Source organism: Crocodylus porosus, unplaced genomic scaffold, assembly GCF_001723895.1.
Source record: "Crocodylus porosus isolate Cpor-Errol unplaced genomic scaffold, CroPor_comp1, whole genome shotgun sequence".
In the NCBI taxonomy this organism is placed as follows: Eukaryota; Metazoa; Chordata; order Crocodylia; family Crocodylidae; genus Crocodylus; species Crocodylus porosus.
The window spans coordinates 14,213,283-14,226,775 of record NW_017728932.1 but is presented as its reverse complement, the minus strand read 5'-3'; the positions used below and the strand labels follow the sequence as shown (position 1 = coordinate 14,226,775).

Sequence of the window (13,493 nt, the reverse complement as noted above, 5' to 3'; positions counted from 1 at the left end):
GCGCCTCACGGGTTTGCTCCGGGGCTCAGGCGCATCCTCTGGCTCCCGCTGCGGAGGAGCCGACGGGCATTGTCCTGCTGCCAAAATAGGAGGAGGACCCAAGCGCGCACTGCAAACCCCCGGAAGCCCCGGCTCAGGGTGATGAATTACTAAACCGCTCTGTTCCAGCAGCGCACCCAGGTCTGTCGCAGCGGCATACCGACCATTTCCGTGCGCTCATCTTCCAAACTTCAGCCCTACTTCTTGGCATTTAATGATGACAGTTTGCAAATCAAAAACCTGACAAACTCCCGAGTCAGCAGTGATTACTATTATTATTGTTATTATTATTTTAATGCCTAGAAACTCCCAAGAGCGCGTGGGGTTCCTGTGTTATAGAAACCGTAAGCTCACGCTCGGGCAGCCCATCTCGGCGATGCTTACGTATTCAGCAAACAGGGTCGGGGCCGAGCGTGGCACAAAGGTGAAGGGGCTCGGCCGAGGCTAGGAACCCTGGTCAGCGGCAGAGCGAGGGAGTCGGTGGCAGTGTCCGCTGACCCACGTTGCCTCCCTTCTCCAGCTCCGGCAGGCTCCGGTGAGATTTGTATCTGAGCCCTGGGTTGGATTTTGCAAACGAACCCTCGTGCAACATCAGCGAAGAAGCAGGAGCAAACGGCCCCTGCTCAAGGAGCTGGTAGTTTAGAAGCTGGCCAGAGATTACGGCAAGTCTATGGGAAGCGCTGGTGCTTCAAAATAATACCACCAGTTTATTCTTCCAGCTGGTTTTACGCTTAAAGCTCTAGACACTAGGAGAGGCATCGACGTGCTGTCCATGGGGGGCTCAGGGGGGCACGTGAGCTTCCTGCAGCTCCTCCACGCACAGATAAATTTAACGTCACGCAGCGGCCGTGTGGCACTGCTGCTTTTTACCCACGGGGATTTCAAAAGCGCTGACGTAGGAGCCCAGGCCGCGTTCCCCGACAGCTCTAGCCATCGAGAGGCAGTGGACTAGGTGTCTTCGCACCCTGATTCACTATCTTTTCCTTTTGCTTATCTCTTTTCTCAGCTGCCCCCGGGGTGCCTGGGTCGCCTGTCGACGTCGGCCGAGGCTTCCAGCCCGAGAGGAGCGTGCGGCGGTGGCGTCAACGCTCATCGCACATGAGGGAGACCCGAAATATCTCCTCTCTGAACCCTGCCTCCTCTTGTGTCGGCCTGCCGGCTCTCGAGATGCCCAAACTCAGGTAACACTGTGCGCACATGAAGGGATTACCCTTCATATAGGTCACTAATCTCTCGACACACGGGCTTGAAAGCCTGTGCCAAGGAAAGAAAAGCTGAAAGGGAAGCAAAGATAGTGGACACAATGGTGAGGCCGCCAGGCGCTTAATCAGCCTCCTCTGCTTTGTCTGCGTACACTCAGCACCAGATAGGGATCAATGCATCTCGGCTGAGAAAATACACTCGCACGCTGTAAAAGGGACCAGCGTCTGCAAGAGACGGGGGATCAGGTCTCTCCGGGGGAAGCGCAAAGCTCTAAGCACCGCGTATATTAGTCGCCCCGGTTTTACAACCCGCAGTAATTCCCTCCCTTGATTTCTTCCCCTTCATGTTGCAAATAAAAAGCAACCTTCGTTTGCTCTGGCCGGCCTCTCTAGTTACCATCTGTTTTATATTCTTCCAGTCTCACCTTACGCCAGGATGTCTTCCGTAAATCCGTCCGCACTTCTCGACTCAGACCCTGAGCGCCAGCGGGAAGGGAAGGGGAGCGGGGAGTGCCTGCAGCCTGGCAGAAACGGAGCCGCTGCTTGCGAGAGCTGCAGGGCGGCAGGTGAGTCTTGTCCGCCGGCTCTCAAGTGCCGAGAAAACTGCCCTTTAAGCCTTTCCTTCCTTGCACTTCCCTGCTTTTTTGAAGCCCCCGGTACTTGACTTCCCCCAGGGACGTGTCCCCACCTGCTCGGTGGTCAAAGGTGCGTGCGGCAGCAGAGAGCAAAGGCTTTGTGTCTGCCCCTAACCCCATCTCTCTCAGATTTGGACTGCATCACAGATGTGAAGCCATGCACTCAGTGCCAGGGGAATTGCTTCACGCAGGTCGCTTCAAGTTTCTTCATTAGCTACCACGGACAGCTTTCAAACGCACCTTCTAATTAGCCGGCTCATGGCCTGCAATAGAAGAGTGGATATTTGCAGCCTGTATTATGGAGGAGGCTGGCTGAGTGAGTGATAAGTGATTACGATCCCTTCTTGGCCTTAACCTATATGAGTCCTCCCAGAGCGTATCAGGCACAGCATCTCCCAGCTTTGCTCCACGCGAGCTCCAGTGACGGCCATGAGTCAAAATAGGTGTATAAGCATGGCCCTCCGTAGTCAGGGGCTGCAGCCCCCTGACCCTGTACGATGCAAAGTAAAGGACGGGGAGGAGTGCAGGAGCCAAAAAAAAAAAAGGATGCTATTGAGGAGACACGGTTTGTGCACGAGCCTCCTCATACAAACGTCCCACCCCACAGTTGCCAGCATTTCAGGTCTTCGAAGGTATTCAGGTACCTAATTCCTACCAACATGAAAGAGAGTTGGGAACCTAAATAGCAGGGAGGATCTGGGTGCTGTAGTCATGCACAGGGGAGATTTTCAAAGGCACTTGGGTACTCTGTTTTCACCGAACATTGCTGAGCTCGAAAGGACTGCGCTGTTTCACAACAGCGACTTGCTGTCCGCTCCCAGCAGCGATTTGCCCCAAGCTGCTGTTTGTACAGGTGCCTGGGCCCGGCGCCGTCCATCCCACCTTTCCCCGCGCATGTCATTGCCGAGAAATTGTTAAACCACCCACCAGAGGAGCAGAGATGAAGCATCTGTTGTGGCGCCCTGGCCAAATCCATGAATCAGAAACATCAAAGCAGAAGGAGGCATCCGAATTATTAACACAACCGGCACGCATCGCAGAGGGGACAGCGTCTCGGTGGATGCTCGTCAACAGCTTTTCTCAATTAAAAGCAAACCCAGCCTGTAGCAGACAGAGCACGCAGTCTGGCTCGCGTGGGGGCACTCAGCTAATCCACCGAGCCGCTGTTGCATCGGGGTGTGCAGACCACGTGCGAAATGCTGGAAAACTGATGGCTGGATGCGTTCCCTTGTCCTGAGACTGGCGCTGTCTCCAACTCAGGTCATTTCAGCTTAAGTCTCATAAATGGGGGTAAGGGTGGGGGGTATTGTAAATCCCCAGCTCCTGGAATCCTGTGATGGGGTATGAGATGTCTCAGCCCACAGATAAAATCATGAAAACTTGACCCGAAGGTGCATCCTAATTAAACCGACTCGAGGACGAACGGGAAGCCCGTGCCGACAAACAGGCCAATCTTCTGATTTCCTGGGGCGTGACTCAGCATGACACTACCTGAGGTTGGCAAGACTGGACTAGCCCTTTGCACAACACCCTTGTGCACTGCGCGTTACCAAGGGCACAAATCAGTGTGGCCCTGGCGTATGTGAGAAAGTGACTTGCCATTTCCACGTGACAGGCAGACTTTTCCCCTCAGTTACTTAAACTGGTGGCAAAAGCATAACTCGGCGTAAGCCAAGGTTGAGAAGGGATCCGCCTCTCCTGGACAGAGCAGAGCGGGTTGGGTTTGGTTGCATCAGGGCTATGCCCTGCCTCTAGGATCGCAGCCGTGGCATGCAGAGCAGCCTCCCTATGATTTTTGGAGGAGGAAAAATCGGGGCAACCAACTCACTGCAGGTGCTGCCGCTGGTTTTCTGCTTGAATGAGGATGACCAAGCAGAGATTGGCTCGTAACCTTCAGTCTGCTGCTAACTCTTGTCAAAGTCCTTTCCTGTGCTGTTCAGGAACCAGGACACCGCCGACCATTTGTTTTTTCCAGCGTTTTGGTTTAAAAGAAATCATCAAATGTCAGACATCACAGGACCTGCGGCAAGTTAATATAACTATTAACCTTAGTGCGTGCAAGGTTTCTCACCAAGGTCATTGCTCGCTTCACAAGGGGAGTTCAGGGGATCATTGCTCTCTCATAAAAATGTGCAAGTTGGCTTTTCGCAGATGGAGGAGGGTGGGCCATAGGAGTTTATTATCTGATTATTCCCAGTGTTTGGGTGGATGTGGACTGTGGCACTGACTCCCTTGAACATGGTATTCTGCTCTGTTTCGTACAGCTTAAGAAAAAAAGACACATTTTTCACATTTTACAAATGAGGAGACTAAGAAAGCGTTGACGGGAGCTGCCCACGGGCAGAGTTTTAAGAGCCAAGATTAGAAGTTGGGGCTTCCTGGCAGCAGGCCTGCGCTCAGGTCACACGTCTTTTGTGGCATTTCCCATCTGTTTCAGAGCTAGGTTTTAGTTTTGTGCCATGCTGTAAATCAGATACAGTAATGGAGACCGGGTGCTCTTGCTAAAGCGTGTTCATTATATTTTTAGTAATGATATTGTAAATATGCGAAGGAAGGCAATTGCCTTCTATAAAAGGGAAAAAAAAATAGTGCGGTCTGCGCCGTAACCAGTTCATGACATGCTAATTTTAAAGAGGCATTTCAGGTCTTGCTTACAGATTGGATTTTAACCCGATGACCTTTTTTTGTTGAAGTGCATCACGGTAGAAATTAACTTCAGATTGCTGTCAACCACATCATTGGCCTATTCCTAGCCTTCTTGCTAATGCTGGAGAACACTTTGTGATATCCAAGTGCCTGAGAAAGTTCATAGCCTCGCTTCTGCTTTATAACGGGCCTTCTAGCGGCTGCTGTTTATCACCAAATGGCAGCGGTGCCCAGGGACCCCAGTCAAGCAACACTCGTGGGCTGAGCATGGCACGGATACACACAAAAAGACAACAGTCCTGGTCCCAAATTGCTCCCAGTCTAGGATGGTGGTTCCCAAACTAGGGGCTGTAAACCCACAGAATCTGGATTGGAAGTGGGATCTGCGAACCGGTGCAATGAGAGACCCAGCACCCAGGCCGACTGAGGGAACCAAAACTTTTGGGAAATAGTTGCATCTGTTTCCCCCACTGAGAACAAACAGGGCCATTTGCAGATGCTGGCAGTGGCCTTTACCCATCTCCCAGTCTCGGACTGCGTGAGGAATGGCACGCGTCCTTTGCTGCTTGAGGGCTCTGGCTTGTCTGGGGGTGCTGCTACTTCCCTGCCTGCAAGGCCGTGGGATGTCACTTCTCGGCTCCAATTCGCTCACGCGCGCTGCGGGGCTCGCCGGTCTCCAAGATCACCCAGCTCCCCAGCGCAGCCGCGAAGTTCATCATCCCGACAAGATGTTCACAGTACTTATCCGCCGCAGTGAAAGCTTCCTTACAAGCCTGCATGGTCTTTTCTGGTACCAGCTCCCTTAGTTCTCATTCAGCTTTGGTCAATAGGGAGCTATTCCCTAAGGGCCTGGGCCCCAAATTTTCCATGGCAATGCAGGGGTCCAAGTAAAAGCAGAGCCTGCAGCTACTGGAGGAGGAATTCAGGTCACAAGTCCTTGCATCATTCATCTCCAATTGCTAGAGGAGTTGCCTCTTCCTTTGATCTCCGGGTTGCAGTGGGAGGTGGAGAGAGAACTTCCATCTCTCCTCCAGAAAGAGACGGAGGAGGCTGGGGGGCAACTCTTGCACTCACTTATGCAGCCCGTGCTTCATGTGGGTTGCTGGACAGGCTGCCGAGGTCATGCACACAGGCTGGAGCCTCCATGGGTGCACTGGCCTCCGTTGACTTTTCAGAGTTGGTCGTATGCTTGCTGGCCTTGCCTCTTGGCTGATAAAAAGCAGAAGCCTTTCCCATGCTGCTGCCCACGCTCCATCGCCCCAGAGTTGCGGGCAGTTGTCAGGAGTTTTGTGCAATATGGACTTTATGTCTCAGGCTGCTTTGCACAGCTGGATTTTTCTTGCCCCGGCTGTTTGTTCCCAGGTGGCAGGGGATCCAACCCTGGGAGGAGGCATCAGGTCAGGTGTTCACGTTGCACCGCTCGTAGTGACCTTCTGCAGTGTTGGGGCGTCAGCGCGCTGTCCAGGGTGCCGGGTGTTTTGGTTTCCAGCTGGGGTCTCTGAAAACCATCAGCAACATCAGTATTAAACAGTTGTCATCAGCAATCTGCCCTGCCTAGCACGTTGTGGGACAGAAGGAGAAAGCCAAGGAACTGGCACCCAGCTTCTCCCGTGTAGCCCATCTTTGTTTAAAGACAGCAAGAATCCACAGATGCCAAAACACAGAGATTTCAGGGTAAGCCACAGGCCCGCGTTTTGTCACCAGGCAAGCGACCTGCCCAGGAGCCTACAAGGAGGTGCATGGAGAGATTACAATTAAATCCAGGGGATTTTTGCTCGGTTGGTTTTGTTCCAGACACAGTCACCATGATTAATGCAGTGGTGACTGTCAGGTTGACACCTCCCAGACTTCAACAGGAAGAATAAAGTGGGACATCTAATGATGTGTCAAGTATCAGTAAGAATAATTGTCAGTGACTAACAGAGAGGGCTATGCAACCCAGGCCCCAAAGGACAATGATAATGTGCTGCAGATTCTCACCAAATGTTATCGGGACAAACAGCAAGAGCTCTTCAATGTTCGTGCCACCCTAATAGCCAGGGGCTTATAACTGAGGCTTAGGAATTAAGCTTCTGCCACTAATGAGCCCCGCAGCTTCAGGCAAGTCAGTGTTATTGTGCCTCAGTTTACTCATCTGCACAATGGGAATATTACTTAACTCACCAAGTTGCTGCTCGAGCTTTACAAATGAGTGCTTTAAAACAAGTGAAGATCTTTGGCGGAGAGGTGCTACAAAAGTGTGACGTGCAACCACAGTGAATGGAGCCAGTGTCTTCCACGAGAGATGGGCAGGAACCAAAACCCAAGGTGTGTCTTTGGGAGAATCAGCAACCTACAGCGGCATCTCAGTCCGAGCGGTCCATACCAGTGGCTAGCACCTGAACTATAACATGGGATTGGAAAATTGGACAGGTTTGCAGCTCGGCCCTGTGTTGACACAAACCCTTTGCTTTTATCATTTTGTAACCTGCTCTCTTTAGCAAGCATGGGCATTGCACGGGACCGGGGAGCAGTGGAGTCTGTTTTACCAGACCTGTATTCTGCTAGACTCAGGGGAGGGAAGGGCTGGTCAGGCAACTGGATCTGGCGAGGTGCTGAATCATCAGTGGACTTTTGGCTCCCACGTCCACCTTTATTCAATTAATGTTTAAGGAATAAACAGGAGGAGAAGTTTTGTCAAAGGCGGGGCATGGATTTACAAACAGCTCAGCATCCAAATCTGCCTGTCGGAGATCTCACAGACATGGGGACACCCCACCCACCCCTTTCACCCCACGTGGGGACTTTCTAGACTCGTGGCCTGATTTGCAATCAAATCTGCCGGTACACCAGGCACCCATGCCTACCGAGCCTTGGGAAGCATCACCCCAAACTGGATCCGGTTCACCCCAGCTATCAAAATCCATGCGGCGTGTGCCACTTGGTTGAGGTAATCGCTTTTTCTGGCAACGTGCTCTGTACATTGCTGCTCCCCTTCCCTCCGGAGAGCTGGCAATGCCGCTGGAATGTAGCACCTTCGTTTCCTAATGCCTTCTCCTTCTGCACTGTGGGCAGGATTTAACACACGTCCCTAGGCTCGCATCCAGCCCGGAGACACCCAGCCTAACGCTGCCCTGGCCAGAGGCTCGTACCGGATCGTATCTGGTGTGGAAAATGCCAACTTTCACTCTTTGCCTCTCTGTATTATTAATCGTGGGGTCAGAAACGTGCTGAGGAAGGGGCAGGTGACAAGCAGAAAACAGGCATGAACTCCTCTTTTCAGCTATTCATTTCATTTTAATCAGCTACAGCGATATCAGTCAAAAGCAACAGCACTGGGGAGAGTGTAACTGTAATACATGGTTTTAAAAAAACAAACCCAAACCCAACCCCACACACATTTGTCCAAATGCCTCTTTCCTCGGTGCAAATGGCTAAGCAGGGGATTTAATTATTTTCCCTCTGTTAGAGGCACTTTGAATAACTGTTAAAAAAAAACTCCCAAACCTCCAGTCGAGGTCCATAACTTTATTCCAATTTTGGTCAAAGTTAAGCAACTTCTTTTTTTGTTGTTGTTGTTGTTGCTGAAACTCAAAAGATGTGATCTCAGCCCCACTTACTTGCTAATTGTAAGCATTCAAATGGTGCAGTTTAAAGTTACACTTAGCAGCTGCGAAACATTAGAGTGAAGTGATTACAACCTACTGGAGGATACCGAACATTTTTACAATATCTCAGGAGCATAAGGGAAAGACAACAGGAAATGGTGCAAACTTTCCTACCCTGCATGAGAACAAGCCAACGGCCTTTTCTTCTCCAAAGCTGTGATAAACGAAATACGGGGGGGAATAGTCACATGCGCAATTTTAATCCTCCAAAACCTCCCCTCCCACCCAATATCCCACTAATCAAGTCTAATTGAAAGAGTGAGCAACAGGCACATTTCTCTGGTTGTTTCTGGAGGATGGGGCTTATTTCACAGCCCCTTTTCCTAAAGGAAAGCCCCATGCTCGGGAGTCCTTCTGCAAGGCTATTCGGGACTTGAGACGTGTATTTTTTAGATGGTTTTTAACTTGATCAGTTCGCGCCCTGGAAGGCAGCTGCGTTACCAGCACATTTCCAGCACATATGCTACGCTCTGCTAGCTGGGCATGGCTGGTAATCACCATTTCTGTGCACTGACCATTAAGGGCTAGGTTTATGGGTCTGCTTCCGCAACTCTGTGCCACCCTGGCAATGCAAATCTGGCATAACCGCCTGGCAAGGCAGGGTTTATGGTTGCACCATCTTACGGACGCAGCCAAGTGAACCTGGGGGATCTGGCCCTTGCTGCTTTGCCTTCACCGGAGCCGTTCTCCGCATCCTAGTCTGAAACTCGGGATCTTGTGCAAGGCCCAGGCCTCGCGCTCGTGCTGAGAGCCAGCCTACGTCTAAAACAAAGAGGAGCTGAACTACAAACCGCTGCATTCAGAGGTCATTTTCTTTCCAGTTTTGCTGCCGGGCAAGGATCCTCTCCCGTGATTTAAGTGCAATACACCCTCGTGTTTATTACAGAAACCAGGGTAGACTAAGAAAGCAATATCTCATGTTAATTCATGAAACCCAAACCCAGCTTTAATAGAAGGGCTCCACTTTGTACGGAGGGTGATATACAGTCGCGCCAGCCTCAAATGAGACATTTTGCCTTTTGAACTCAGCAGGAAGCCACTACTTACTACTACTGGAAGCAGTTTAAAAACCTGCAAGTCCAGCAGGTCTTTTGGGCTCCAGTCTAGGCTGCGTTTTGTATCGAGGCAGGGCATTTCTGCCTGCCGGCCACGTGGTTTGGACCGATGGCACTTCTGAAATGTGCTGCGGATTAGTTGCATTGCTCGGGAGGAGTCTGAGTCACAGTCCAGTGAAGTCTTGGGAGTCTTTTTTTTTTTTTTTTTTTACTTTGCCTTCGCCAGATTTGGATTGAGCGGGAGAGTGAAATTCTGTCTGCATTGAAACCAGTGAAATGTGACGTTTGACTTGAATGATGCCTTTGGTGCCCATATTATTCATCAGAGGGGCAAGCAGTAAGAGGCCTGAAAAGGCTTCCAGGCAAAGGGCTGACCCTACAGACTCTGGTAGGAGCAGCAGGGCAATTCCTCCTAGCTTTGAGCATGCCACGGCGAAGTAAGAATCAGACCCTGTGGGCCAAATCTTACTCCTTTTTATGCTGGCAGACCACTCTTAACATTCGTGCGGTTACACCACAGCAAACAAAACGGGAAGGTTTCCAGCAAGCATCCTCAAGCAGCAGCCTCACGCCAATAGGGCTGTAAGGTCACAGAGGAAGTGGAGAGGTGTTGTCCCTTTCAGACACTTGGCTCTTTGTCCAAAGAGGGTATGTTATCTGGACTGCCTTTGGCAAGGGGCTTACACATGACTTCAGTGGATGACTCACGAGCCTAAAGTTAGGCCAACACGTATGTGTCTTGTGGAGTCGGTCCACAGGTTCACCGCTGCAGCATGCTCAGCTCTCGCCGGCCCAGGCAAGGAGTAGCTACAGCGCTGGCTCATCTGTGGCTATAGCCAAGCTAAATGACCAGCATCACAAAACAAGGCTCTGCGGCTGCAGAGCGCGGTGCTAATGTTGCAGATGCAGTTCGGCTTGGGGCTGTCGCCAGCGGCGGATTCAGCACATTCTTCTTTACAAACCAGACTGAAAATGTTTTCACACTAATTCCAGTTTGCAAATCTCCCCCCTTTAAACAAAATATCCTGATTCAAAGGAGTTTCTTGCAGACTGGGAATTTCCACATGGCCATATTGCAGCACTTATAAAAACGTGATTTAATGCCTGCCAACAACAAATACATTTCTAGTGACACCATTCTGTATTAGGCATCATCCCACTTTGCGTGTTCATGAAGGACTAGCAACAAAGCTATTTGAGGCTACAGCAATAGGAAGAACAGCAGTCGCCTTCCTTTCAAAGAAGTTTGTCCCTGATGGCTGCTCTCTGGCAAGACTGAAAGGAAACGAGACTCACGGTGACAACACAATCCCTTCTGTATGTGTTAATCTGGATTTTGTTTGAACTTCTGGTACTGACCTTGGCTTGAACTGTGTTAAAAATCCTAACTGGTGTGGACTGACTTGACCTTGTGGTTCCATGTGTTCACCCTGCCAGGCCTTACACTAATTTGCTCAGTTCAGTCCATTATTTTGCAGACATAAAAGAGGCGGAGCATTGTAGCGGAGCGGTTAGCACCGGGGGGCCAGATCTGCCAGCGTGCCCTTACCTCACTCTCAGGCCAGCGCCCATCCATCTCAGAAGGAAGCATTTCCTAAAAACCCCAACGAGGCCCTGAAAGTATTCCTGTGAATTCCAATTTGTAGCGGTTTCTAGCCCAGGGAGAAAGAAAAAAACCATTATTCTGTGATCCGAGACTCAGTGTTAAACAAAAAAAATGTAGTCAGAGAGTGGATTTGATTTTTGGTGTGCGGGGACAGGCTGTGGGAGTCAAGATGGTCCATTTCTCATCATTCGAGGCGGCTGTTTTTAAAGCTATGGGAGTGCAACAAGATTTGTGGGTTTCAACGATTTCCTTTCATTTCCACAACTCAAATGAATTATGTGAAAAAAGCAGTAGGAAGGAAATCTCAGAACCTGAGAGTCCCTCCTGGGTTTCTCCTTCTTCCAAAAGCTGGCTGAGATGTTCAGGTTTATGCGGCTGCATTGCGCAAGCCGCAATTAGTTTGTCAACACGTGTGCTGCTGAACGCAGTGTGCACGGTGCACAGCATGGGGTTTTGGAGGTCCCGTCTTTTTGTCCAAGTTCCTATTAATGCAACGTGTGTTAAAGGGCGTCTCTGCAGGCAACAGGTGAAAGGCAGGGCCCCAGATCCTCAACGTGCATGAAGCTGTGTAGCTCCACAGGAGTCATTGGGACAAATCCCCAGCTATATAAATGGCATAGTGCTGGGGTCTCTGCCAGTTTATACCCCACTTTGGATCGGGCCCAAGTGTTCCTGTTTTACTCTGGTGTGTAAAATGGGAGCGCATCCGAACAAGCTGCTAGGAGCCATCTATCAATATGCCATGGTTAAGGCTGCATTGGCCACTGGGCCCTGGGAGCGCGGGAGTCTGAGATACGTACCCCTACCCATGAAGCAAAGACTTGAGTCTTGAATCTTCTAGATGCATGTCTCCTGTTAGTACCCTGTGGAGGTGTCTTGGGCAAAGGGACTAACTAGGACAGGTCTGCACGTTTACTTTCTGAACCTGTGAAAAAACCAGCAGGAGGTAATGCTGCCTGCAAGAGGTAGTCCCTGCCATCCCCTCCCAGCAGAGGTGGCTTAGGACAGACCCGGACTTCATGCAAACCAGAGGCAGCCTCTTAAATGGGTCCAAGGCTCGTCCACTCCAGGCCAAGGAGATCAGGAGGTGCCATCTACCTTGCTACCTCTCCAGTCACTGGATCCTTCCCCATGTGGGAACTGTGACCTGGGAAAGACACGTTTCCTCGTACAGAATTTTCTGGGCCCTCAATCTCTGGCTTCACCAAGTGTGAAAGGGGCACGCCCGACTTGCACAGCCGCCGTCTACCGAGTACACAACCCACAGATGATCAGGCTGCATCATAGGGCTATTGAGATTGTTTCGTGAAAAGTAGCTTCTGAAAACTCAGCTTGCAAAGAGCCATGGCCAAAGCATTTGCACACAGGTTAAGTAATGCGGCAACCAGCTTGATTTCCAGAGAGGCTGGCATCCGTTAGATAAGGCACCAGCAGCAACATAAAGAAAACTCTGTTCTGACACAAGTGACAGAGAGTTAGGGGTTCAGGCTGAGGTGGGAAATACTCGCAGACTAGTTGGTGCAGTAAAGAGAAAGACTGCGCGCACAGCCTGGGACCACCAAAGCCATTTTTTGTTTAACTTAGGTTTATTCAATGACACATGCAATTTTGGACAGATAGCAGAGTTCCAGTGATCACTTTTTATAACCAAATAAGAGCAATTCGCAACTTGAGTTAGTCCATTAAGTACATTTCTAAAATACAGGACTAGAATAGAACCGGAGCAATAAAGATACCTCTTCCCAAGAACAAAAAAAAAAAAAACTTTCCCATTTGTAATACTCCTGGCATCAGTTAGTATCAGTGGGGAACAAGGGCAGAAATGAAGTAATAATATAATCAACCTTAGCCACTGTCCATCTCCTAGACAGTCCTTGAGTTTTCGCTCCCTCCAGTTTTTGCTTTTATGCTCAGCACTTTTGCAAACAGCTACAGTTCACTGGCTGAATGGCCCATGCGCCACTAAAGTTAGGCGGATTCCCTTTTATCTCCCCCCACTCCCCATTTAACATGAAGAAGCAGATAACGACTGTAAAATCATATGCTCCATCAAAAAAACAGGTTTAAAAAATATTTCTCCTCTAAACAGTCTCTCTCCAAACACAACAAAAAGAAGCCACGAAGCTGTTATGATTGAAAAAAAGAGTCTCTCCTTATCAGTATTGCACAGGAAAACAAATTCAGTATTTTTGAGAATACGCTGCAGGAAGATTTTTTATTTTTTTTAAGCAGAAGAGTCGTCAATATTTATTAGGGTAACAAGAACCATCCAGCGCTGCCGCTAACCGGTGGGTGAAAATGCACATCGAGATTGTTACCCCGGCTGAATCTCTCCTCGTATGTTTGACTAATTTAAGGGAATCCTGTAGGGAAAAGACTCAGGGGCTGGTTTTCGTTAGTCGGGAGAGGCGATCGGTAACCATCAAAATTGCGAGGAATGCTTCCGCTGGTGGAACCCGAGCTGTTACTTAGCGTCTCTATACTTCCCTCTCGCTGCAGCTCTGCAATGGAAAGAGAAAACAGGCCCTGGTTAATGTTTCAGATAAAAGAATGAAGGTTACCATTAGAAGGCCACTTTATTGACAAATCTGTTTATTGTATCCCTGGTCTAACATTACGTTCGCTTGTCATCCATCTTTTACTGGGTGATTTGACGAATCACT

General features: G+C 49.9%; 1 protein-coding gene and 1 long non-coding RNA gene across 8 annotated transcripts in view; one reads left to right on the top strand and one right to left on the bottom strand.

The window, feature by feature from the left end:
* The first annotated feature begins 970 nt into the window (after window positions 1-970).
* The window catches only part of LOC109317160, a 29,395-nt gene continuing 16,872 nt past the window's right edge, over window positions 971-13,493 (top strand). Inside the window, exons 1-2 of the long non-coding RNA XR_002102993.1 lie at window positions 971-1,220; window positions 1,661-1,807. This is a non-coding gene — a long non-coding RNA (uncharacterized LOC109317160). The remainder of the gene's footprint in view (window positions 1,221-1,660; window positions 1,808-13,493) is intronic.
* BCAS3 (BCAS3, microtubule associated cell migration factor) overlaps window positions 12,398-13,493 on the bottom strand; it is a 444,448-nt gene continuing 443,352 nt past the window's right edge. For 4 of the 7 annotated variants that reach the window (XM_019545665.1, XM_019545667.1, XM_019545666.1 and 1 more), the window contains one exon: window positions 12,398-13,331. In XM_019545665.1, coding sequence (XP_019401210.1) covers window positions 13,183-13,331 — 149 coding nt within the window. In that variant the 3' untranslated portion in view covers window positions 12,398-13,182. The remainder of the gene's footprint in view (window positions 13,332-13,493) is intronic. The other 3 variants (XM_019545672.1, XM_019545670.1, XM_019545671.1) reach the window with 3 other exon arrangements.